The 27,601-nt window shown below is 44.8% G+C and overlaps 1 protein-coding gene across 1 annotated transcript; it reads right to left on the bottom strand.

The window, feature by feature from the left end:
• Positions 1–7,652: 7,652 nt before the first annotated feature.
• On the bottom strand, positions 7,653–27,483 carry WHAMM (WASP homolog associated with actin, golgi membranes and microtubules). The gene is made up of 10 exons (XM_072737417.1): positions 26,813–27,483; positions 24,783–24,956; positions 22,039–22,189; positions 20,697–20,866; positions 19,497–19,662; positions 16,505–16,692; positions 15,408–15,494; positions 15,061–15,156; positions 10,591–11,059; positions 7,653–8,514 (listed from the first exon to the last, which is right to left on the bottom strand). Exons 1-10 carry the CDS (start codon positions 27,404–27,406, stop codon positions 8,192–8,194), a joined length of 2,418 nt encoding a protein of 805 aa, XP_072593518.1. The 5' UTR covers positions 27,407–27,483; the 3' UTR covers positions 7,653–8,191.
• Between the last annotated feature and the right edge of the window lie 118 nt (positions 27,484–27,601).

Raw genomic sequence — 27,601 nt, 5'->3', positions numbered from 1 at the left:
TGCTATCTATGATCCATCTGAAATTTTTTTCGGAATTGGGAAATCTTTCTCTACTGATAGGAAATTCCATTTTTATTATATACCGAATCTTTTTTTTTTTTTTAATTTTATTTTTTTGAGAGAGAGAGAGTATACAAGCAAGGGGGAGGGGCAGAGGGAGAAGCAGACTCCCCACTGAGCAGGGAGCCCAAAGCAGGACTCAATCCTGTGATCCTGTGATCATGACCAGAGGTGAAGACACTTTACCCACTGAGCCACCCAGGTGCCCTGCACCCAGTCCTTCTGTATCATTAAGTGTGCTTCTGAGCATTCTCTTGTGTATGTTCTGACACTGGTCCCACTCTGTTGGCCATCACACATTTAGACAAAATGTCTCCATTAGTTAAACTTTTTCAAAAAAATGTTAGTACTTTTTATATTACTATTTCTAAAAGAAATTTGGGATCATTTTGTAATGTTTAGAGGAATCAGAAATTGGATCATGTAAAAATTGATGGCTTACTCTAACTTTTCAGAGAGAAGTAACATCTTTATGATATTAACTTTGATTGCAGTACATTAATAAAGTATTATGTTCCTCCATATATTTTTTCTAGTATCAGTAATTTTTGTAGTTGTGCTCACTAGTGTAAATGAGCCCCCTTGTTCATTATAGTTTCCAGCTGCCTATTGTCCATATAAAATATTACTTTTTTTAAGTATTACTTTTTTTAAATGAAAATTAGACTCACTGATTTTTATTTAAAGTATTATATGAGTTATATAAATGTACACATTAGTGGAAGACAGACCAAAAGTGCCCCATAATGAAAATACCCTCTCCCCTGAGATAGTCAACAATTGGTGCAGATTCTTCAATTTTTTTTCCCTAAAAATGTTTTTCTCTTTTATCATTTTGACCACCTGCTACAACTCTTCCACTACTTGTATTTTTACTTGGCAGTAGAGCTTGGGCATCTTTCTGTGTCAGGACATATCAATCTACCTCATCCTTAACTCTACATAGTGGTGTATACTGGTTTATTTAATGGAGCAACTGGTGGTTTATTTTTGTACCTAGGCAATTACTGAGTATTCTGTTGTTCTGGTGGTTTTGCTGTTGTTCATTCTTTTGCCTGTCTCAGGTAGCTAATAGTTCTGGGTGGTGATGATAGTTTTACCTCCACATTTTCTTCCTTATCACATTGACCAGCACTTCCGGAAGAACGTTAAGTAACATATATATCATTGTGCCGGTGTTGTACAATCTTTACATATATATAAAAAAAGGATTTTTTTTTTTTTACTTAGCAAGAATACTACTAGTGTTTTGCTAAAAGTACAGATTTGACTTAGTGTAAGATATTCTTAATATTTGAATTTCTATATTAAAATTATGTCTTTCTAGTTTGCTGAAAGCTTTATCAGTAGTGGATGTTGAAATTTATTAAATTCCTTTTTTTTCACATCTGTCAAGATGATTGGATGGTTTTTATCATCACCTAAGATGAATCATTTTCATAGACGTGCTAATGTCTAAACCCTTTCTGCATTTCTAAAAACTACTGGCTTACTAATGGTATATTATTCTTTTCATATAGATCTTTACTCAATGTTAATAGTGGTTATTTATGGTGGGTTAGTTTAGGGTAGATTTTTATTTTGTGTTCTTACCATATTTTCTGATTTTTCTAGAAGTCTCACATATTACTTGTATAATAAAAAGAGCTTTAAAATAAAAAAAATTCTGAATTTGGTTTGCTCCTATCTTGGAATTTTTCATATGTTAGGGTGGATAGTTGTGTAATTTTTTTCTCTGCTTTGTCAGATACTAGTGTTGGGTTTATGTTAACTTCTTTAAAAAAGAAAAAAACAACCAAGAACTTAGGGAGCTCTTGCTCTCTCTTTTCTATGCCCTAGAAACAGTTTAAATAATATTTAGAATTTTTTGTTCCTTCAAGTTTTTATAACCTGTGTAAAACTGTCCACGTCTAGTGCCTTTTTAGGAAATAATTCCCTGACACTTTTTTTTTAATTAACTCTCTTTTGTTTTTAATTTTAACTCTATTCTGTGAGTTTTGGCCCATTTAAGTTTGCTAAATAATGATTCCGTTAAGATTTTCAGATTTACCAGCATGGAGTATTCTCCTTTCTCGTTTATAATATCGTATGTCTGTGTTTTCCTTTTATCCTGATTAGTTTTTCCAGAATTAGTCTATTTTATCAGTCTTTTCAAAGAACCTAAACCCAAATTTACCCTTTCACCATTTTATTATTTTATTTGTTATTGTTATTTCCTTAATTTTTTCACCTTCTCAAGTTTACTGCCATTTTAGCTTTGTCTTGTTGTTGTTGTTGTTGTTGTTGTTTTTAAGATTTTATTTACTCATGAGAGACACACAGAGAGAGGCAGAGACATAGGCAGAGGGAGAAACGCTCCCTGTGGGGAGCTTGATGCAGGGGTCAATCCCAGGACCTCCGGGATCACGACCAGAGGTGAAGGCAGATACCCAACCACTGAGCCACCCAGGCTTCCCAAGCTTTGTCTTGTTTAATGATGGACGCGGTTACTAGCAGTTGTAAGGCCGTGACTTCTCTTCTGAATACTTCTTTATCCATTTCCCTTGCATTTTTAAGTAGAGTGTTTTAAGTTATAAGTAATTTGTAATTTTCAGATCTAACTTAATTTTTCACTGGAGAGTTATGTGAAATTATGTTCTTAACTTTCCAGATAGTTTATTTGCTATTGTTGTTTTTAATATTTGTTAATCATTTTGAGTTCAACTGCTTTGCTGTCCAAGAGGGTATGGCCTGGACAATTTCTGCATTTTGGAGTTTATTGATCTCTTCTTGGACTGAACAACACTTGTCAATTTTAATAAATATTCCCAGGAAACTGGAAAAGAAGGTATATCTCTGAAAGGAACAAAATTCAGTCTATCTGTATTAATTTGACCTTATTAATTATATTATAAACTGTTAATTTTTACTTGATCCATTAAAGACTAAGGAAAGTGTATGTCTCCCACTACTGTTGAATTTCTATTTCTCTTGTGTATCTAATGATTTTTTTCTTTATGGTTTGAGTATGATGTTATTTGGCAAATTATCTTTTTATATTTAAGGGGAAGAAAATGTCCGTTTGAAAACTTGTATATCTTTGTGAATTTTACCTGATTTTGTTGTAACAGAGTTGTTTATGTAGAAATACACAATTCAGTAAAATGTTTGTGTCTGTTTTTAAGTCCACAAAAATCTTTCAGGATTTCAAAAATCCTTTGTGTCTTAAGAAGGTATTTTAGAAGCTCTTGATCACCCCAAGGGTAAGTTGATGTTCTCTGGGGTCACTTCCTGAGCTAAAGCAAGGCTGGCAGTGTGGGTTGAGGCCCATACACTTTTGGTGGAACAGCATAAGAGTTTTCGAGTATACCAACATTTCCAGTTTCTGCTTTGGGGCAACCCAACCTGTGGTTGGGTATGCTTAAGGGACACCTGCCCTTTAGGTGGTGACATTTTGTCAATACCAGAACCTGTTCTCAACCCAACCAGTTTCTTTCTTCTGCAGGCCTAGCCTTCTGAGCAGAAGGCAGCAGGGTGTATGCTTGCGTTCCTGGCTGTTGGGGGGAAAGTTAATCCCAGAGACTTATTCTACTGGAAAAGATTTTTCCAGAGCTGTTTGAACAGATATTCACATGACAAAGTCTGCATCAGGCAGACAGCAACTTCTCCCAAACACGTGTAGGACATGTGAATCTCAGCCCACCGCTCAGGAGTGGAGAAAGTAAGACCATCTCTCTTTTCCCTTCATTCAAGTTCATTTCTGTTTTGAGTCCGCATTTTTCCGGGCCTGGTCTTGGTCAGTTCTGGGACTCCCCTCTTTACTCCAGTGTGAGTCTTCAGAGGTTCTGGGGTTGGGGGGGGGCTCATGTATCTTTCAAGGTTTTTGGAGGAGGGGGTAGTGCCTACCGAGGGATCCTCTGTGCCTGCCCCTGCCCTGCTGTCTCTCACTCTGCTACCTCTGTGTCGCGCTTGCAGCTTGGGAGTACAAGAACTACCCAGATGTTCCCATGCTACAGAACTCTCCCTGAGGCTGTCCTAGGCCCTCTCTGCAGAACATCCCATTTGACAGCCAAGGTTTCTGGTGGAGGGTGATTTAACTTGCAGGGACTGCTGGATAGGCCAGATGCATTTGCACGGGAGCTCCCTGCTGAGTGGAAGTGGTTCTGTGGCCACCAGTACCTGCTTGTTTGCTGATGGCCGCAGGCCTCACAGCTGCCTTGTGGGTTAGCCTGTGACCCTGACCACTGCGAGAACCACCTCCCCGGGGGCCTCCTTACACTATCTCAGGTCCTGCGTTTTACCTCTAGGACATTTGGCCAGGTTGACCTGGGTCTTGAAATAATCCTCCCACAATTCTGAAGTTTTTCTTCCCAACCCTGTCTTAGCTCTGACTATCCCTCCTCCTTCCACTCGTCCTCCTGCTTTGGAGTGTTGAGGTCTCTGAGGATCCGGCCTGGGGCCACTTTCCCTTGACGTTCTCTCCCCTGGCCACACAATTGAGTTCCCATCTTTGCTGCCTGTGCAGTGACTCGTGATCTTGGGGACCTCCCCTCGGGCCGTCCGATCTCTTCACCCCTGCCACTGTCTGCAGACAGAACACCCCTGCCTCCTCCTGGCCTTCATCATCCCGGAGCTCCTCCACCCTCTCGTTCCTCTTATGTGAAGCTGCCCAGGGCCTCTTCCTAAGGCTGGAGGCATCGGGTCCAGCCCCACCTTCCCGCCTCCTCAAGGCCTTCCAGGGCACCTCCCCACCTGCCCAGCCTTGCCGTGCTCCTCCTACTTCTCCTCTGCCACTTGGAACCCTTTCGCTGGGCCAGCCCCGCTCTTCTTCCCACAGCCAGCCTGGGCGTGCAAAGGTGAGATTCCCAAGAGTTTCTGCATGTGGGTACCTCCAGGGCTGAGGTAAGAGGGTATGTTTTGGTACTAATGGAACCCAGCTGATGGGAGATCTGTGGAGCCAAGAACAGGGGTCAGAGCACAGCCGGCTTCTCCAGAACTGGGGGACCCCAGGCCACTCTGAAGATCCTCAGCCCATGAGACATCAGGCTTCGAGGCCCCGCCCTTGGAAGGAGCCCACTGTGACTCTCAGCATACCTGCTCCATGCTTCCCTCACCACAGCCCCCAGTTTGCGGTCTCCCTGTGTGTGCTGGTATCTTCCAAGGGTGGTCCACAGACCAGATGCTTCGGGGCTGCCTGGGGTTTCCAGGCCATCCCAGAAAAGCTTTCTGGATTAGTACCTTTGCAGCTTGTCCTGGCAGTATGCATTCTAGCAAGCTCCTTGTGCTGGACAAGACGATGGCTCCCCAAAGATGTTCACATCCCAGTCCCTGGGACCTGAGAATATGTGACCTTACGTGGCAGCAGGGACCTTGCAGATATGACGCAAGTTATGGAACTCCAGGTGGGGAGGTTATCCTGGATTATCTGGGTGGGCCCAGGCTAATTGCTGAGTTCTTAAAAACAGCACTTTCCTGGCTGGGGTCAGAAGGAGCCATGATGGCGGAGGAGAGTCTGAGAGATGAGACCCTGCTGGCTTCGAAGATGAATGAAGGCCACAGCCAGTGAACGCAGGTGGCCTCTAGAAACGGGAACAGACAAGGAAACAGCCTCTCCTTTGGAGCCTTCGGAAAGGAACACGGCCCTGCTGACACCTTGATATCAGCCCAGTGGGTCCCATGTTGGAAGTCCATGTTGGACTTGGATCTACAGAATGGTAAGATGATGCATTTGTGTAGTCTCCAGGTTTGTGGTTATGGCAGCAGGAGGAAACCAGTGCGCTCCTCACAGAGTTTACATAGCTAAATATTGAGAAGTTCTGCTGCATAAATTCATTCACCTGCATGGTTTCATGTGGTGGGTGGTCATGAATAGAAAAGTACCTGCTACTACATGCTGCATTCCCCTACTCAAATTCTGGAGTGGGCACGAGTGGATGCATGAACAGGTAAATTAGCCCAGCTCCTCCTCTTTCACTGCAGGACACCCCAGGGATGCTGCTGCCAATATGGACTGGCTATCCTAGGACCGGCTTGGGCCAGAGGGCTCCGAGGGAGAAAATGTGGCCTGGGTGGGCTGCGTTTGTAGCTGGGCTGTGGGTGGGGAGGCAGCACGAGTGGTGTCTGGGACCAGGTGCAGTGGCCATAGAGGAGGGAGAGGGGCAGGAGGATTTCAGGGAGGAAGGCATGTGGGGCTGATGCTGAAGGATGGCTGGGGCTATGCCAGGACCTGGAGCCGGGGGCAGCCAGGCACTTAGGCTTCAGGTGGGGCACCATGGTGCCAGACTACAAGCTGTGGGAGGGATGAGGCTGCCCGGGGGACAGCAGCTAGGCCCCGAGGACTCAGTACCTGTGGGCAGCTGCGAGGCTGGGACCTGGGAGGGCAGGCGGAGAGTGAGGGGCACTTAGAGACTGGGAGACTGGATGTTAGCAAAGGAGGTAACACGTGTCCCTCTCCATGGCTCTGAAGTCCCTGAGGCCAGAGCCTGGCCAGAGTCTGCCATCAAGGTGTGGCTGGAAGAAGGGGGCAAAGGGAGGAATGAGGGAGAGGAGGCTCTGGGGAAAGGGAGGTTTTGGTGCCCGGAGAGCTGTTAGGTGAGGAGCTTTAACCAGGAGGACTCTGTTTTGAAAAGGGTCCTATTTCTGAGGGCTTCTTGTCTTTGGCAGCCCTTACAAAGCACATTCAGAATGATCCAAGCCTGAGTCAGTCTCAAAATACCAAAATTACAATAATTAGAATAAAAACAATTCCAAACTGCAGAGTAAGCATAGGAAAGTCCAGCAAAGCTCTGACTTTGCCATTTTTTAAAATATCAAATTCTTTCCAGAGAAACGTTTTGGTGCTAAGCTTGGCCTGTCTGTGCTGCGGGCAGGAGGCCTGAGGCACAGGCACTTGACTTGCCTCGGGTTTGGGACCAAAGGCCAGCAGGCGTCCTTCTGTGTAGCGCCCCTGGAACCTGTGTGGGGGCCAGGACAGGCAGGGGCAGGGCCAGGCCATCCAAGCCTGGGTTCCACTTACAGAGCGTGCCTGTTCACGCACAGGAACCAGATTCGGGCTGGTACCTCCTGAGGTCGGGAAAGGCAGGACGCAGGCCAGACCTGTGGGCACCTGACCATGGCCACCCACGAGGCCCAGGCCCTGGTGTGGAAGAAGGTTATAGATTCCTCCCGGCTGAGGCCCCTCCCAGCCAAGGCCTCTCAGGCCTCAGTTTATCAGGATGGAGTTAGTCAAAAAGAAATCGGAAGTAGGAGGGATTTTGGTAAATGACTTTTCTGTGGAAACAAGGGAAGGCCAGTGCATCTTGTTCTGCATCTTGTAGAAACCCAGATGGCTAGGGCAAGGGTGGGGGTGCTCTGGACAGTCTGAAGGCAGGAGCAGACTGCCTAGTGTGGGTCCCTCCCTCTTCTTGATTTTAACACAAAGCAAGGAGGAAAGGTCCCAGCATGAGACTTTAGTTCCTGAGGGGGACATTATCCCTCACCCTTGGTATTTGTTTAAACAAATGTTTATCTGAAATCTCGTTAAAACCTTTAAACCACCCCTGCCCCCCACGCCCCACCAGGCAGGGACAGCTATGTTCAGATATTACATTTCATGTTCTCATGAGTGACACTGGTGCATTATAAATAGTTCTTTATTATGAGTTTATATAGTGCTCAATACATAAAATAGATTTCATTTAAAATATTTAAAATATTTCCTGGCTATGAGCAGTTTTTTCTAATTCTTGCTAAAATCATTTTCACATTCGAAGCCTTCTGTGCAAGGAGACCCCCGCTCCACCCAAACAGGGAGACGCGGACCGTAGCTCAACAGCGCTGCTGAGCACAGTGGTTATCAACTTTTTTCAGAACGAGGGAATGATTCCAGATAATCCTTGGTGGAAAATAAATACTGTTCTCTTACGCCCGTAATACAGTGGGTTCTTAGATCCCAACTACCTTTTGGTGTGTGGAAGTCACCAGCCCTTGACTTCCTGCCCTGATGTTAAGAGCCTCGGCATTCCAGAAAAGCTGCAACATCACACGGAGGCCTGCTCACCAACCAGGCTGTCACGTGGCTGACGGACCTGCTCATGTGCTTTTCCAGAACAGGCCCTGGGCCTGCATCCCCTTGTTCAGCCACCCGGTGTGGAGCCTGCGGTGGGGACAGAGCTCAGCGGTCCCACTCACTGCCACCACCACAGCCGCCAGGGCTCTGCTCATCACCGTCCTCCCCCTCCTCCTCCTCTGAGTCAGCAGACACTCTCTTGATTCTCTGGAGCGCTGCCTTGATACTTCTCTCCAGGTCGCTGGCTGGTTTGTTGCTGGGGTTCAGGCCTGGGCCAGAGTGAACTTTCTTCAGTTTGACCCCCTGCCTGATGGCAGCCAGAAGCTGCTCATTGAACGAGGCACGGGGAGGGCTCAAAGTGGGCGCTTCCATTCTCCGCAGAGGGGTGCTGCTGCTCCGCAGGGAGGCCAGCACTTCATCCATGGATCCTGAAATTGGCAAACAGCAGGTGCCATCAGCAAACCGCATCTCTCCCCCCAAGATGCCAGCGCACTTTTGTATAGCTCTGTGTCAAGTCGCACGCTGGATACTGACATGATTGGAACAAACCATCTTCCATTAAACAAACGCCTTGATTACCTGTGAGAAAGGCCAACCACAGGCTCCCTGGGTGAATACGGGCGAGTTTAGTCACTATCGTGTCCCCTGACCACTCACTGTCCACCACTTCCTCAAAGCCACAGCCACTCGGAGGCCCAGTCATGCGCACCTGCTGTCACAACAGCTGTCTTTCAAGACATGGGGTTATCTTTCTGTGATTCTGAGGGACAGGGAATCCTGGGGCTGTAAATAATTTGCCCCCAATGTGCGTGACAGCTGCACACAAGTTCAGGAAATTGTATTTGCTTCCCACTTCAAGAAGATCTTTTTCTACAACGTACCCGCCGTGTTTCTCTAACTTCACCCTGCAGTATATCAGTGGTGACATGTTCTGTGATGGTGACATGAGGAGGTTTGCACACACAGGGAAAGGCTGAAGGTAAACTTTCATCAGCGACAGTGAACCTGGGGGTGGCACTGGTAGGTCGCTGTGTGCTGTGTTAATTCCACCTACAAATGTTACCTGAGCCAACGCACAGCTTCCACCTGGGACGGTGCAAGATGCTGTCACAACACAGATCAGATTAGACTTTCAAGGCTTGGATGAGAAGCTATTCTTCACTCAGGTGCCTTGAGATAGTGCCCTCCCCCGCTCAAGGGGGTAAACTCTGTAACTGCCCTCCAGAGGTGGGGGTGGGGGCGAGGGGGACTGTGGCCACCACCATGGAGGTTTCCAGGAGGCTTCAAGACAGAGTCCTTCCTGGTTCGGGACTGAGGCCATGCTCTACCAACCAACCAATTTTGGATTTAAACTCACAGTAGTCCCCTTCCAGGAGTAAGAAGATAAAGTTTCACACTGATTTTCAGGTACTAACTCACACCTCCTTATTCTTTGCAGTGAGAGGAGGTGGGGTGGGGTGCTGAGTAGGGCCTCCTGATACCGTGCGCACTAACCCTAACTGGGATGACCCCCACATGCAAACTGCTGGCCCAGGCAGGCATGCTCTTGCTCTTCATTCACACTGTGTTATTGCAGACGCCAAGTGGAAATGGGCCACTTGGCTTCCACCTAACAGCATGAACGTTTTCACCTGTACCTGATTCTGGGTAGAGGGAAACTGTGAACTCCAAGTAACCGGAAAAATCAATTAACCAGAACTGCACTTTGGAACTGTTGTGTTTATAGGATTCCTGTCGCCTACTCCAGCGGCCCTGCCTGTGCTCAGGGGAGCTGCTCAGGCACAGTCTTTGTAACACAGGTACATGGAATTTTTCTGGGGTTTATCTAAACCCTTCCTCCACCACCGAGCAGCAGGCTCCAAGTCTGGGCAGATGGATTTCAGCCAGTCGCCTCAACAGTCAATGTATCAGCCATCACCAGAACTATGAGTCAGAACGACAGCCCTCATTCAAGAATATTCGTGTGTATTCAGTGTATTGTACTTGCAAAGGCAGAACAGGGTCTGCTGTTCTTTTGACCACTTCCGTTTAGAAAGATCTCCCAATATATGGTTTCCCAGTCCAGCAGTCTGTAAGAACACCCTTCTATATTCTAATATTCCTCTCCAGTAATTCCCAACCAGTATTCTCCTTAAGCTGCAACAGTTAAATTCTGTAAATGACTCACAGATGCTTAATTCAAAGCAACAGTGGCAGAAATCAAATGCACACTCAAGTCCTAAGGACCTGAAACAGGCAAGTCTTTAATAGTGATCCCAAGTCATGGGACCATTAAATGTATAGAGATCGTTTCTTCAAGATGAGTTAGTGTTTATCGAACTCAGATTCTGGCTGTGCTAACTTTGCAGTAATGATAACTTAAGGCAGCAAATGCTGGAGAATTTCAAGATTGTAGAGAATTCTGCAAAAGGTTTTGATGTGAGGGCAATTGCTTCTACAGCAAGAATGCTTCAGCCCACCGCTCAATGACCCTTGCTGAGCAGAGACAGAACTGCAGCGGTTACCTGGGCCTCCGAGAGCAGCTGAGGAATAGTGTGGTCTCCCAGCAGATGGTTCGCACATCAGGGGCAGTGGCTGATCCTCGGCTACTGGAGTTCTCAAGTGTGAGTTCTGGCGATTCGTTGATTGAGAATAAGAAAAGGGCTGAGCAGGGAAGGGTGGTGGGGGTGGCGGCGGTGGAGGGGGCGGCAGTGGGGGTGGCGGTGGAGGGGGCGGCGGTGACAGTTCCTCACTGGATCTGCAATGTGTCTGGTCACCAACTAGAACAGAGCTCTGGGCGGTATTTCCAGGGCTGTGCAGATCCTCAGAAGTTTTAGCATTATTGACTTCAGAGGGGGGAGCCCTTCTGGTCTCCCCAGAGGACAGATGGCTTGCAGCAGCCGCGGGAGAAGTCTGCAGGGAAAGCCCACCTGGCAGGTGTGGAGCTGCAGGCTCTGAGCAAGAGGTCTTTAGTACAGACCCACGTGGACATCTCTGAAAATGAAACACTGCTGTGAGAAACTTGCCACAAGTGCAAACCATCAGAATGCTGAAACTTGCTGTAAATAAGTATACACTGAAGGGCCTCTGTCCGTGGATTGTTCTCGTTTGCAGTGGCTCCTTCTCACTTTGGATAGCTGCCCTTGCTACTAAATCTATTACTAAGAAATAAGCATTTATTCCTTTGATATGTAATACTTTCTCTACAGTAAAATAAATATATGAAAGTATAAGCATAAATGAAAACATGCATATTTTTGTATGAAAATAAAAATAGGAAGTTAGCTGAGAAAATTATGGTGAATTTATTTAAAATATTACGCAGCAATGAAAAATCATAATAAGCAGTATACACAAAGTTGGTAAAACATCCTAAAAAAATACAGGTGATAGAGTTAAATTTATAACCATGTAAAACTCAGCTGTATGAAAAAAATTCTACCAGCATCAACCTCAAAGTGACAGTTGTAACATGTCTCTTCTCTAATTTGTAGGCTTAGAGTAAATTTTATACTTTAAAAATGTAAATTTAAAACATTCTGGTTTCTCGGGTGTTGGTTTGATAAAGAAAAACATACCCTATAAAAAAATGAATTTTGAATGGTGGGAGGCCTCCCTAATGAAGGCACTGACTGGCCAGTAAAACACATAAAATGTTAACACTATGTGGCCATTAAAATGAACTAGATTGGGCAACCCCAGTGGCTCAGCGGTTTAGCGCTGCCCTCAGCCCGGGGTGTGATCCTGGAGACCCGGGATCGAGTCCTATGTCAGGCTCCATGCATGGAGCCTGCTTCTCCCTCTGCCTGTGACTCTCTCTCTCTCTCTCTCTGTCTGTCTCTCATGATTAAATAAATAAAATCTTAAAAAAAAATGAACTAGATCTATATATATAAACATGAACACATCCCAAAAATATAACTTGAGTGGGGGGAAAAAAAAAACTGGCCAAGGATGTATGTAATGTGATAATACTATGTAAACTTAGTAGTAATATACCCAAATTGCAATTCATGATAAAACAAAGAGTACAGATTACCTCGTCTTTTTGCAGTTGCTTTATTTAATTTGCAAATATTGCATTTTTTTTATAAATTAAAGGTTTGTGGCAACCCTGCATCAAACAAGTTTCGGGTTCGTTTTTCCAATAGCATTTGCTCACTTGGTGTCTCTATGTCACATTTTGGCAATTCTTGCAGTATTTCAAATTCAATTCTTGCAATATTTTCATCATTACATTTGTTACAGGTGATCTGTGATCAGTGGTATTTGATGTTACAATTACAAATGTTTTGAGAGGGGCGCCTGGCAGGCTCAGTCAGTGAAGCGTCTGCCTTCGGCTCAGGTCACGATTCTGGGGTCCTGGGATCGAGCCCCCTGTTGGGCTCCCTGCTCAAGGGGCAGCCTGCTTCTGTTTGCTTGCTCTCGCTCTCTCAAATAAATAAGATCTTTAAAAACAGTTGTTTTGGGGTGCCCAAACTATGCCCTTATGACAGTAAACTTCATTGTCTTATTCTAGGAAACCCACCTTCAGCAGCCACCACCCTGACTAGTCAGCTGCCATCAATGTGGAGGCAGGACCCTCCACCAGTGGAAAGAGTACAACTAGCTGAAGGCTCAGACAATCGCATTTTTAGAAGTAAAGTAATTAAGATATGTACTTTTCTGTAGCCATCTTGCTATTAACACTCAACACACTACAGTACAGTATAAATATCGCTTTTAACATTGCACTGGGAAACCAGACAATTCACTTGCCTCGCTTTACTGCTTTAGTCTGGCACCGAACGTGCCCTGTCTCCCTCCCAGGTTCCTCTGCCTTTCCTGAGCACTAGGAGAGCCTGGCGCCAGACCCCAGACCTCAGCCATGCAGTCACTAGGCCTGCAGCTGCCAATCACGTGTTGTGCTGGTAGAACTTGAGCCCCAGAAACTCCAGGCGAGACTCCAGGGTCATCCGACCATCCCCTGATGGCAGGGATGATGCTCCCGCCCCGGCACTCCGGTGGCTGCACTTTGCTGTGACTCTGGCCTGTTGAGTTCTGCCTTATGTTGCTGGGAGTCCCCAGGGCTCACCTAAGACAAATTCAATCTTTTGCCTCCCAGCGGCCCCTCAGATATTTAAAAGCCTGCCTGGGCCCACCAGCTAGCATGCATCACATGACTCACTTCCCATCCTCTCCTGCTCCTACTTCCTTCCTTCAAAATGTGCTCAGATTGGCTTTGTCCCCTTCAAGGGGGCACTTCTTGGCCAACGCAGGGTCCCCTCATTCCACAGAGGCTGCTTCTGTTCACACACCGTAAAAACACACTGGCTTTTCTGGAGCTTCATCACAAGTGGTGGCAGGAGGCTGAAGAAGGTTCTTTCCCCTGCACTCAGACTGCATGCACGCCTTCCTCCCACCCTCTGGAGAAGCGTACCCCTCCGAGGACCACAAAACCCACACCTTAAGCCAATATGAGGTCAGCATGTTGGATTTTCACACCTCCTGCTCAGTCTGAGAGCGTTGGTGGCCTAGTTCTGCCATGTCCATCAGTTACCCCTCTCATCTCCACAGTTGAAAAACTGATCACTGATCAGCCTATTCGAGGCTTAAGAGCCAGACTTGCATGCCTTGATCCTTCTTCCATCCTGACTGCACTCCATTAACCAGTGCCCTCCAGCGAGAGCCCACCAACCTTTCATCCTGTGCACATTCACTCTGCCTTCACGTGGGTCTCACATGATATACCTGCAACTCAGTCTCCCATTTTTGGAGGCAGGGGCAGGTCTGGGCATCCGTGACTTTCAGAAGCCCCCTGGCTGGTTCAGGTGTGCTGCCTGGGCCGGAGAAGGCCTGTGCGGCTCCAGAGTTACAGACAAGTGGCTGCACGCAGCATGAGCTAAGGTGGGTCACCACTGGGGCTGCAGCCTTAAGTAAAGGAGAATGAATGCAGGTGTTTAGCACTGGGCTGGCATGCAGCAGGTGCTCATTAATCATCAGAGTAGCGAGCGTACCAAAAAGTGAGCTGAAGTCAGTGTGTCCTGATTTACCACTCCAGGGCCCCTTTTCTGGTTAACATCACAGCACACCTTCAATACCTTATTCCAGAACTTTGGGAATGGATAGTCTCTCTTTTGGGGGGCAGCTACCAACTTGGGTCTTTGTGAGGGTATGTGGTGAAAACAGATTTATGTTTTATATTCAACTAGTTTAACATTATTTTTAAGTAAGTAGCTATTTACTTTCTTTTTAAGCCTATTCACTTTTTTTTAAAAGATTTTATTGATTTATTCACAAGAGACACACAGAGAAAGAGAAGTAGAGACACAGGCAGAGGGAGAAGTAGGCTCCATGTAGGGAGCCTGACGTGGGACTCGATCCCAGGACTCCAGGATCACACCCTGTGCCAAAGGTGGGCTCTAAACCACTGAGCCACCCAGGGATCCCCAGCCTATTCACTTTTAACAGAGCCCTTAACTATCTACTTGTCACAACACTGCCTTGACTGCTTTGAGAGACTTATTACAAGTGAGGAAGAACTGAGCTAAAGTCGAGGTCAGTTTAACTGTTTTTTAGTTGTCCTCGCTGGGCAACAGCATAGCAGGGAGAGTCAGAATCAGAACCCTGGTGTACAGCAATGTCAAAAATTTCTTAATATTCTACTATTTTGGGGGTGCCTGGGTGGCTCGGTAAGTTAAGTGTGTGCCTTCGGCTCAGATATGATCCTGGGATCAAGCCCCAGGTCAGGCTCCCTGCTCAGAGGGGAGCCGGCTCCTCCTCCTCCCTCTTCCCACCACTCCATTGGTGTGCACTCCCTCTCAAATAAATAAAATCTTTTAAAAAATATTCTTATATTTTCATTTTTTATTTCTACACTAAAAATAATGGCATTTGGAGAACATTTTGTGTTTCAAGTGATCTGTTCATAATACTCGACACTTTTCTCCTAGGATGGGTGACCTTCATTTATTTCTCCAGAAAATACAAGTGAGGCCACTATTTCTAGAACTTACCTCTTTAAATGTTCTCAACCGCTGGAGTGTTTTTTTGCGTTCTTGGTTTATCCATTCTTTTTTCTTTTTCTCCTCTTCTTTCATCTTGTCTCTTTTCTATATTTAAAGGAACATATGTTTGTACATTTCTCAAAAGAGAGGTCTTGAGAAAAGAAAGGGCTGGTGATCTGATACTGGTGCCTACCCCAGCCCCACCCCGCACCCCCTCCCAAGCTGCAGGGCTGGACTGCAGGCTCCCTAGGATTAAGGCTCGCAGCTGCCCGTCGAGGGCAGGGGGTTCTACTCTTTACAGATTGAAGCCAGTATGTCATGTTATGCAAACATAGAACATTTCTTCGACCACTTACCACCTGGATACTATGATGCTGATGAAAATGTTTCATCCTTTCTTCAGCCAACTGCAGTCGCAGCCGATGATTCTCTTTGCATTGATCCTGGTGGAATAATACAAGTCACTTGCACAGTTTTTACTATCGTAGTAGGCTCTAGCAGAGAAGTTTAGCAGAAGAAAGCACCACCGTGTTTGTGCTGTCCTGTGAGGCATTTGTTCTCATAGTTTCTGGTGTGGCTCCAGGGTCCTGCCTCCCCTTGGTTACATGCTGACTGGCTACTTCGAGGAATCGACCACACCCAGTCATAAGGGCAAGGCTGGGATTTAGTGCTGTGAAAGATGGAAATGAGGGGATACACAGGCAGCCCTCCATGCTTACATGGCATGTGTCCAAAGAATCTATTTCCATGCAAGTGTTTTAAACACCTCTCCCCATAATATTACAATAGTAATTATATTTCCAAACATACCTACATAACCATATACAACCCACAAATACATTTACATTAAAAACTGTATTTTAACTGTACTAGCTATTCTTATATATTACCTTTTATGTGATTGTGGAATTTATAAAAATTAAGAAAAAAGTCACCAAATATAAGGGTTGAAATGAGCTGAATGTTCTTCTTATAGATTTAAAAAAAAAAAAATTTAAGTCATCTCTGCACCCAGTATAGGGTTCAAACTCAACCCCCAAGATCAAGAGTCGCACACTCCACTGACTGAGCCAGTCAGACACCTCATTATTTTTGACAAATATTCTATAATCAATAATTTACAATAAAATAAACTTTAGAATGTACTGAAGATGATTACTTGAATTTTCTACCTACCATGATTTTTTTAAATACCTGGGCATGTAACAGGCATTTAACAAACAGTTGTTGAATGGATTAACTAAAATCTAGAGATTATGGTAAATGCTTAGACCCCCAAAAGGGAATCCTTTTCAAAAAAAATAAATAAATAAATTGTAGCCACTGATACCTGTATAAACACCCAAGAAGAGGTTAATCACTGTGTTGGTAAAAAGCCTTCCTTTCAGGACCTCTTCAGCTTTCATAAAAGGAGCCTTGGCAGGAAGAGAGCTGCCCTGCATGGCACTCCTACCTTTCTGTTCCTGAGACAGGCTCTCCGGGCACAGATCGTGCCCCGCTGAGTCTCCAGGCGCTGGCGCTGCCGGCTCAGCTCCTGTACCTCTACACTCTTGTCACTTGGCAGCCCTGTCACACAGTCAAGGGCTCCAAGCTCCTCAGGACTTTCACATGGGTCGTAATAGACAACTTCATCCTCTTTATCTAGAAATGTATTGATGATGTTTTTAAAACATTTTGGTAAAAAAAAATAACACACAAATATACTTTAAATTTTAGAAAGTGAAGATGACTTGTAACCCCACCACCCTGGGAAAGCCACTATTAACATGGGTATACACATACACAGCTACAGACACATACACCTGTACCTACACACACAGCTATACACTTATGCACATACACACAGACCCTACACACACACACACACACACAGCTATACATAATCAATAACACATAGCTAAGAGGACATCTTCCGTGTGATGGAAATAGAATTTTAATGGCAACACAGTATTCTCTAATTTGAGCATTCTGTATTGTTAGAATATTCCAGGGTTCCATTATTATTAATTTCACCGTGATGAACATCTGAACATAAAATCTTTCCGTACATTTTTATTACTTATTTAGAAGATGAACAGTCAGGGCTCTTGATAATTAGCATTCAGTTTCCCTCCAGAAGGGCAACCTACATTCTACCAGCAGTGTGTCATTAAGGTCCCTTAAAGATACTTAATTTTGGTTACATATGTATTTTTTTTAAATACATGTTAGTTGTAACAAATCAAGTCCTACAAAACTAGAAAGTGAAATTTTCTTCTTCTCCCAAACCTTTGGAATCCCATTCCCAGAGGAAAATATTATGAACAATTTGGCATGCATCTTTCCGGGATTAGCTTTTTAAATAAGATTTTCCCTTAAATATGTATAGTGCTTATAACCTGAAATTACTATAAAGTTTTTTGAATACCTAGGATTAAATTAAATGTTTAGATTCAGTATGAAGAAAAATATTATGCTTGGAGGAACTTGAGGGGAAAAAAGAGATGTAAGTAAAAGGAAAGACATACCATGTCCTTGGATGGGAAGATTCAAAATTGCAAAGATGACAATTCTCCCCAAATTAATCTCTAATTTTAAGCACAATCCCAATAAAAATTCCAAGGAGGTTTTTAGGTTTTTGTTTGGAACTTGCCAAAGTGATTCTAAAGTTCGTCTGAAAGAATAAAGGAGTGGAAAGAATCAGGAAACCTGAGGAAAAGCAGAGTACTATGGAAGGCACTTGCTGAACCAGACACTAAATTGTACACCCAAGTACAGTAATAGGAACATACGGGACCAGCACCAGAAGCCATTCACAAACTAGTGAAAGAAAATGACAATTCATTATTAGGTAAAAATAACTATAATAATTCTGGACATGAGACAGGAAGCCAGTCAAAGCACTTTGGGAAAACATTTTCAAAATCAGTGACTGAGATTACCTAACAATTTGGGGGAGGGGGGGGGAGTTAGATTCCCACCACACATCAAGATTAATTTAACCTGGATTAAAGAGCAAAATTTTTTTTAATCAGAAATATACTAAAAGAAAACACAAGTAAAATTTTGATATAGTTTGGGGATGAGGAGCACTTTGACAGATGCAGAAAGACTTTACCAAAAGCAGATATGACTTCATAAAAATGAAGTATTTCTACAAGGCAAGAAAAAGCAAATGGTGGAGAGAAATTCTTTGCAACACAGGACAGATAACAGAGTAATAGTCTTAGTGTGGAAAGGGAATGTTCCAAGGGAAAGTGGGCAAAGACCAACGATAGACAGTTAATAAAAGAAATGCAGCCAGTCAACCGCAAAATCATGCCCATTACACTTGTAATTAAATAAATGAAAAGTACAAGAGGCCATTGTCTTCTATCAAGTAGGCAAGAACTTAAAATAATGGTGTAAGTGTGGAACAGCTATTTTCATAATCAGCTCTTTTCACAACCTCAATCTGGAAGGCCATTATGTAGTATGGAATTCAGAAATCAAAAGATAACAAAGGTGAGGGGAAAATGTGCATCGAATGATTATTGCAGGGTTAGCAGGTGTGTGTCAACATGTAAAATCTGCACTGTCCTTGACCCAATGATTCCCCCTTTGGAAATTTATTACAAGGAAATAATCTCAGGGCACCTGGGTGGCTCAGTCGATAAAGCATCTGCCTTCAGCACAGGTCATGATCCCGGAGTCCTAGGATCAAGCCCAGAATCAGGTTCCCGGATTAGGTAGCAGTCTGCTTCTCCCTCTCCCCCTTCCCTTCTCCCTGCTCCTCTCTTTCACTCACTCTCAAATAAATAAATTAAATCTTTAAAAAAAAGGAAAGAAAGAAAGAAAGAAAGAAAGAAAGAAAGAAAGAAAGAAAGAAAGAAAGAAAGAAAGAAAGGAAAGAAGAAAGAAGAAAGAAAGAAAGAAAGAAAGAAAGAAAGAAAGAAAGAAAGAAAGAAAGAAAGAATCTCTTCTACACACAAGGATGTGTCAAGGAGGGTTCTTTGCCAAATTGCTGTTTGCAATAGTTTAAGACTAGAAATCACGGTATATCCGTATAACCAAATACTGTGCTGCCATTAACATCTCTCATGTTTTTGTTACTTACCGAAATGGAAAGGTGCTTATTATGTATTAAATGAAAGGAAGTTATTAAACAAGATATATACATTTTGGGTTTAAAAATTGGTATTTACTTGTATACAGTTGTATCAGTATACAAACAAGACTTTCCAGCATATTATTCTCACTTGGTATCTGTGATGATGGACTGGGGGGTGGGTAAGTTTTCCTTTGTTTTGCCTTGTGTTTAACAATGAATATATTACTGGAATAACAGAAATGCTAAAAGGAAAACTTTTTTTTAGGAAATTTCAGTAGATGTTTTAGCCAATTTATAAGAAGTAATAACGTGGCCTGTATTTCTTTGGAGGTGTGATTTAAACATTTTAACATACACATTGAAATATATACCTTACCTTTTATAAGCCTTTTAATTGAGTCCAACTGTGTTATAAGCAGTATTTCTTCATATTTTAATATCTCAAATTTAACCTCATACAGTTCTAACTGGACTTCATAATACTGTATTTCTAATTCGTCTACAACATCTACATTTTTTTCTTGTTCTGGAAGATCTTCCATCTTGTTTTCATGAAAAAAAAATAACAGCAAGTTAAAATGATTAGTATGTTTAAAGCTAATGTTAGGGGCACGTGGGTGGCTCAGTTGGTTGAACATTCCCTTCGGCTGGGGCCGTGGTTTCAGAGTCCTGGGATTGAGCCCCACGTTGGGCTCTCTGCTTGGCAGGGAGTCTGCTTCTCCCTCTGCCCCTCCTCTGGCTGTGCACGCACGCTCTCTCTCTTTCTCTAATAAATAAATAACTCTCTCTTAAAAAAAAAAAAAAAGCAAATGTTAAATGCATTTGAACAATTTTCTATTTTTTGCTTAGGACCAAATAGAAAACAAAGTGAAAAAACATTTTTCCAATTTCAAGTAACAAAACAAAAATGCTTTATTCAATGTTTGTTACAAATGCTTTAACTTACCCTTGAAACAAACGAAAACAGTTAGGTTTAGAGAAAAATCAAGGCAGTGAGCCATTTGCAGTGTTTACTGCTTCAAACTCTTAACATTACAGGAAGAAATTTAAGGGGCTGTGATCCTAGGCTGAAAGACCTTTGCATTACTCTCGAGTTGTGCTGAAATACTGCTTGATTGACTTAAGTATATTACCCACTTCAGTACTGGGCTCAGTGTTACTACCAGGAGCATCCTACAATAGAATATTTCAAAAGCATCTTAACCAAGAGGAAGCTTTAAGGCCAACCTTCCACAGTCTAAATTCTCAGCTAGTAAATGTTGGAATGAATGAAGCAAGGAAGCTCTTAATGCTGCCTGGAAAGAAAGGTACTACCTAAAAGTGTGGGGTTTCTTTCTTTAGAGAGAGAGTGAGCATGCACACATGCGTGTGCATGAGGTGGGGGTGGGGAGAGAGGGAGAGGGAATTGTAAGCAGGCTGTACCACCAGCATGGAGCCTGATGCGGGGCTTGATCCCATGACCCTGAGGTCATGACCTGAGCCTAAATCAAGAGTCAGACACTTAACCAACTGAGCCACTCAGGTGCCCTAAAAGTGTGGGTTTTTTCCAACCAAGTTTCATTTATCTTTATCTTACCTTCCTCTGAATTTCAGCTCTTTTGTGATTTAAACACAACTCTTTGGCTCTCATAAGCTGTAGAGTCTCTCGGGCTAACATCAGCTTGAGTTCTTCTAACCTGGGAGTTGCTGTGGCCCAGGCAGCCTGGCCAAATCTCTTCTTGTCCTGTTCCATTTGTTTCTGCATTTCTGTTGGATTGGAATTAATAAAAATAAAACATAATTACAACTCATTGAAAAGGGAAAAATGTATTCTGAGCTAATTCTTTACTGCCTCCCACCTTACTTGCAAAACATCCTTTTTTAAAAGAAAAAAATGTTTTAATTACCTTTTATTGTCACAAAAATTATACATGGACATCAGTATAAACATTTTAGATACTTTGGGGAACCTGGCTGGCTCAGTTAGTAGAGCACAGGACTCTTGATCTCAGGATTGTTGAGTTTGAGCCCCATGTTGGGTGTAGATATTACTTAAAAATAAAGTCTTTTAAAAAATTTTTTTAGATACTTCATTAAAAAAAAAAGAAGTAAATCATGAATCTCACCTACTTGAGGCGATGTTTCTTACATTTTGGTGCATACACTTCCAGACTGTTTCTAGGTCAAGCTAGATAGGCAGTTTGAACCAAAGACAAAAAATAAACAAAAAAACCCCACAAGATCATCGTTCTTCTTTGTAGTTCATTTATTTCACTTAATGTATCATGCAACTCCCAACAGTCATAAAAACAGATATAGAGAATTGGGCATCACAGCTACGGGACATTTCACTTTATGAATGAAATGTAACAAGCTGGCAGACACTAGGTTTCCTGTTTGGGGACGCCATCTATAATGACATCCTCTATGAGAAGTCTTCCGCAACCCCCCCCCTCACCCCTGCCTGTCTGCTGAATTTGCTCACATCTCTCTCCCCTCCCCCTTCCTCTCTTCCCTCACACTTGCCAAGTTCCTTCCAGTCAGAGGGCCTCTGTGAGTGCCATTTCTTCTGCCTGGAACACTCTTCCCTCACTCTGATGGTCTCTCAACTCCCACTGACCTTCAGGTATTGGGGCAGGTGCCATTCCCCAGAGGCCTTCACTGACCTAGTGAAGGAGCCTCCTGCCTCTTGGCAGCTCTCAGAACACCCTGCTTCTCTTCAGGAGGCCGGCTGCTACTGCCATTTCCCATGTGTTTGAATGTATACATAAATAAGATCTCTCTCCCCTCACCAGACTGTACCATGTCTGTTATGCTTACCCTTATACTGAATCCTCAGCTCCTAGGAAACGCAGTGCCTCGTGTGCAAGAGGTACTCAAATGTTTGTTGAATAAAATGAAAATCACATACACCTTAATGTAGAATTTTACACTGTTACCTGCTAATGCTTTTACTGTTTCTTTAAAATAATTCACTGTAATGTCCTGAATAGAGACTACAGCTTCTTCAGCCTGTCTGGTCCATTCTTTGGCTTCTTTCTGCAAGGCAACTATCCTCTTAGGACCCAAATCATCCTCATTCAAGGATTTCTACAAAAGAAAGGAAAATTGTATTCACAAGAGAGAATACTAATGCAGAGACACAGGAAATTGGTTACATGGATTATTTCAACTACTTTTATTACTACTAGTTAATTACATTTCATTCATTCAGCAATTCCTTACTGAGAATGAATGAGGCTCTAAGCCAGGCAACACTTGGGAGACAAGGGATACTCTGGGGCATAAAGAAAAATAAAAACCTACTTTCACTTTGCAATATTAGAATAACATTTTCTAGACAGGAATTCTCTCAAGTTATGTTCCTCTATTAATACACAATTGTTTAGGGGCACCTGGCTACCTCAGTTGGTGGAGCCTGTGACTCTTGATATTGGGGTTGGGAGCTCGAGCCCCACGCTGGGTGCAGTGATTAGGTAAAAAATTAAAAAAAAAATTTTAACCCACAATTGTTTAAATCACACCGGTTTTGTTAAACATTCAGCACAAGGCCCAGTACACAGCATTCAAGTGTTAGCTGTTGCTACAGCTTCTTTCAGGGACACGGCAGGAAGCTTTTCAATATAATAATTCTTCTCTGAAGGGCAAAAATAATACAGTAACCTAAAAGATCATAAAATCTAAAAATTCATAATTATGACATGTACTAGTAGTCATTTGGCATCCAGTTCTTCTACAAAACTAATAATATAAGAAATATATACAGGTTAGCCATCAGAGAAATGTAAATCAAAACCACAGGATGGGGTACCTGGGTGACTCAGTGGTTGACCGTCTGCCTTTGGCTCAGTTCATGATCATGAGGTCCTGAGATCGAGTCCTGCCATCAGGCTCCCTACTGGGAGCCTGCTTCTCTCTCTGCCCCCCCCCATGAATGAATAAATAAATAAATAACCTTAAAAAAAAAACCACAGGATACCACTTTACATCCACTAGGGTGGATAAAACCAAAAAGACAGACAATAACAAATGTTGGAGATAATGTGGACAAACTGGAACCTTCACTTACTGCTGGTAGGAATGTAAAATGGTACATTCTGCATTGGAAAACAGTCTGATGGTTCTTTGGAAAGGCTACATATAGTTACCATAGGACCCAGCAATTCCACTGCTAGGTATATATCCAAGAAAAATGAAAACATAGGTCCACATAGAAACTTGTACTCAGATGTTCATAGCAGCATTATTCCTAATAGTTAAAAAGTGGAAACAACCTAAATGTCCATCAAACAACCCAAATGCCCATCAACTGCTAAATGGATAAGTGAAATGTGCTATAGTGAATACTAAAGGATAAAAGAAAGAAATGAAGTTCTGGGACATTGCACAACATGGATGGACCTTGAAAACATTATGCAACATGAAAAGAGCCTGACACAAATGACTACATCTCATGTAATCCCACACAAGATGAAATGGCCAGAATGGGGAAACACACAGAGGCAGAAGGCACACTGCTGGTTGCCCAGGGTTGGGGGAGAATAGAGAATGACTGCTTATGGGTATGGGGTTTCTTTGGGGAGTGATGAAAATGTTCTGGAACTAGATAGTGGTGATAGTTGCACAAATGAATATACTAAAGACCACTGAATCATATATCTTAAACAGGTGAGTGGTATGGTCTGTGAATTGTATCTCAGTGAAGCTGTTAATTAAGGAAAAAATATATACAGGAAGTAAAGACTATCCAAGTAATATGCTTTCAGTATAATGAACAGAACAATTTTCTCTGGAAATTTGAGTGGCATGAGTTTTATCTAAACAGGACACCATTTCTACAGTACAGTAGCTTGGCAGGGGCTGTGAGTATGTGTGTGGAAGTCTGGCCCAGTGCAGAGGCAGAGCTCAAGAGATCTCTCTGATGTCTTCTGACTCCAGCTGGTTGAGACCCAGGGAAAGCTATTTCACCCCTCTGGGCCCTAGGTTCCTTCGTAACACTGACAGGAGGATGTCTACGCTAACCAGGGTCACTGGGTTGCTACATAGCTCAAGGAAATAAGAGCGATGGCAACATTTACTAAAGCTTAAATTACTGAATTATGATCCAGGGCCTTGCTATTTATATTTTCATTCAGTTTCTTGGAAATCTGCATATGTCCTTAGAATCTGAAAATAGGCTAACATAAACAAGCTTCTCATCAAAAACAAGTCATTAGCAAAGAATGTGGTTTAACCCTCAGAAAGCTGCAGAAATCTTAATGTATTCAGATGACCAACATAAAATGCCTTCATTTTCAAATTAATTTTTAAAAATAGGGGATCCCTGGGTGGCTTAGCAGTTTAGCACCTGCCTTTGGCCCAGGGCGCGATCCTGGAGTCCCGGGATCGAGTCCCATGTCAGGCTCCTGGCATGGAGCCTGCTTCTCCCTCCTCCTGTGTCTCTGCTTCTCTCTCTCTCTCTCTCTGCCTATCATAAATAAATAAATAAATAAATAAATAAATAAATAAATAAATAAATCTTTAAAAAAATTTTTTTTAAAAATAAACTCAACATATGTATACTATCATCTAAACACAAAGGTGGACCCAAGGTGCCAACACACACTGAATCTGAAATGGGACTAAAGAAATAATATGTGACACATAACAAATCTGATAAAATACAGATATAAAGAAAACATACCAAAATATCAAGCTTACATAAAGTTGCAACTTCTCTCATATCCCTAAATGGCTTCAGTAAATACTGGAAAAATGTAGTTGCTCCAGTAACTAACTCTTGGTATGCTTCATCTTCCTCTCGATAAACTTTCATTAGTGCTACCATGGTGTGGGCTTGATCATGCCCCTGAAGAACCTGGAAGACAAAATGTAAATAAAAGCTCACGTAAGGACAGTATTTATAAGATCATACCAAATAAACAAAACTAAAGAAACTTTAATGCCCTCAACTTCACAAATTAAAATACTGATTATATGAAAATGCTATTGTCCTACAACTAAAATGTCAACTAAAACGAACAGTTAAATCATGGTATATCCAGGGCAGAATGTTATGACTATAATCATTCAATGGTGTAAGACCCTCTAACAAACTCCTTTTATTTAAGATTTTATTTATTTATTCATGAGAAAGAGAGAGAGAGAGAGAGGCAGAGACACAGGCAGAGGGAGAAGCAGGCTCCATTCAGGGAGCCCGATGTGGGACTCGATCCCAGGACTCCAGGATCATGCCCTGAGCCAAAGGCAGATGCTTAACCACTGGGCCACCCAGGCATCCCACAAACTCCTTTTATAAAACCATTTTGCTTGGGATCCCTGGTGCATGGAGCCTGCTTCTCCCTCTGCCTATGTCTCTGCCTCTCTCTCTCTCTCTCTCTGTGACTATCAGAAATAAATAAAAATTTAAAAAAATTTAAAAAAAGCCATTTTGCTTTAAAACGCTGGTTCTAGGGACTCCTGGGTGGCTCAGCAGTTGAGCGTCTGCCTTCAGCCCAGAGTGTGATCCTGGAGTCCTGGGATCGAGTCCCACATCAGGTTCCCTGCGGGGAGCCTGCCTCTCTCTCTCTCTCTTTCTCTCTGTGTCTCATGAATAAATAAAATCTTAAAAAAAAAAAAAAAAAGCTGGTTCTATATGTTGATTAGGAAGATGTAATTAAGACTTTGAAATATGGCTGAATTCTTCCCTCACACTCCTCCCTTCCTCAAAAGAATGCGCAGAAAAATCATCCAGATTAAGATCGGCCTGTAATGAGAACAAGCAAGCAAGAGGAGGTGTCCAGGGTGTCAGAGCCTCAATCTTGGCCACCCGTAGTAAATTGTGAATACACACAGCCTATTTTTCTCCCAAACTCTTTTGTGAACTTGCGTTCCCCCTACCCTCGTTAAATTCTGTAAGTTTATCACTCAAAGAATGAGTTGTTGGGCTTCCCAAATGACGTCTTTTAAACTTAAAATTGCACTCCGGTTGCCCTTCCAAATAAAAGAATAAAGCTCACTCCCCGTCGGCTTTCCACCAGACGTTTGCGTTACTTTCCAACCTTTCCCCTAGAAGCCCCTTCATCCTCTAAAGCAGCTGGTCTCCAGTGTTCCGGACGGCCGCCGCCGCTCCCCACCCCCGCCCCCCGCCGTCCCCGCCGAGAACCGGGAAGTGTTTACATCCCGTCCGCCAGGCTGTTTCCCACGTGTACTACGGCTGCTTCCGGTTCTGCTTTCGCTATTCTCTGGCAAATCCTGTTAGAGGGCAGCCGGGTCTGCCAGAGTCTTCGGAGAAAGGGGTCAGGGGCTGGCTGCAGACAGAGGATGCACGCTGACCCGCCTGAGAACTGCAGGTGACAGGAACCTGTGCACCTGCGCGCGCTCCCCCCCCCCCCGTCCCCTACAGGTGACAGGCACCTGCGCGCGCCCTCCCCCCCTCGCCCACAGCTCCCCTGCAGGTGACAAGCACCTGTGCACCCGCGCACCTGCGCGCGTCCTGCCCCGTCCACGCCCAGCTCCCCTACAGGTAACAGGCACCTGCGCGCGCCCCCCTCAGGTCCCCTAGAGGTGACAGGCACCTGTGCACCTGTGCGCGCCCTGCCCGGTCCACGCCCAGCGCCCCCTGGCCGGCCGACAGCCCGGCTCTCCGGAACCGAACACAACCCACCCACCCCCACCCGCGCCACACGCACCGCGGCCCCACCCCCGCGGCTGCCCCTCCCGCCCCGCGGCTACCTGGCGCAGCCGCGCGCCCGCCGCGGCCCACCGCGCGCGCAGGGCCCTCTCCCGGAAGTCGCGCAGGCTCTCGCAGTCGGGCGCGCCGCCGTCGGCCGGGAAGAGCGCGTCGCGCACCGCCGCGCCGCCGCAGCCGCTCGCAGCCTCGCCCAGGTAGCGCTCCAGGCGCCCGCACAGCTCCTGCACCGCCGCGTCGCCGGGGCCCGCGCGCGCCGGCCACACGAGCGCCCAGAGCCCGAGCCCCAGGCCCCAGGCCCCGCCGGCGCGCGCGTCCAGCTCGGGCGGCAACGGCGGGAAGCAGCGCTCCAGGGGCGGCCAGAGCGCCGCCAGCTGCCGGTGCGCGCCGCGGAGCCCGGCGGCCGAGAGCAGGCCCGCCCAGCTCGGGGGGGACGCGGCCCGCTCGGGCTCTGGTTCGGGCCGGCTCCCCTCGCGCCGCCGCCGCTGCGCCGTGCGGTCGTGACAGGTCACGGCGAACTTGCCCTCCGCGTCGTTCCAGGCCACGAGGAAGCGCAGCTGGTGTCGCTCGGGCTCGGCGAAGAGGTCGTCGCGGACCGGCACCCAGCCCTCCAAGCTGTCGGGCTGCTCGTCTTCCATGGCCTCGGATCAGCGGCCCGAGGGCTCGGCCCGCGCGCGCCCGGCCTCCCCGCGCCCCGCGCCGCCGGCCGCGGACCGCGACATTCTGGCGGGACCGCGCTCGCGTCAGCGCCCCCGGGGCGCCACCCCACCCCCGGCGCCTCCGATTGGCTGCCAGCGGCGTGGGCGGGTTCTCGGCAGCCAATGGGAAGGCTG

Source organism: Vulpes vulpes, chromosome 14 (assembly GCF_048418805.1).
Source record: "Vulpes vulpes isolate BD-2025 chromosome 14, VulVul3, whole genome shotgun sequence".
Classification (NCBI taxonomy): Eukaryota; Metazoa; Chordata; class Mammalia; order Carnivora; family Canidae; genus Vulpes; species Vulpes vulpes.
This window is presented reverse-complemented; position numbering and strand designations above follow the sequence as displayed.

Bases quoted from the DNA above. Each gene is read 5' to 3' on its own strand.
- WHAMM (XM_072737417.1), bottom strand. From the start codon at position 27,406: ATGGAAGACGAGCAGCCCGACAGCTTGGAGGGCTGGGTGCCGGTCCGC. The intron at 24,957-26,812 runs GTAGCCGCGGGG...TTTGTCTTCCAG, and splicing joins CGGGCGCGCGGCTGCGCCAG to GTTCTTCAGGGGCATGATCA. The intron at 16,693-19,496 runs GTAAGGTATATA...ATACATTTCTAG, and splicing joins AATTAAAAGGCTTATAAAAG to ATAAAGAGGATGAAGTTGTC.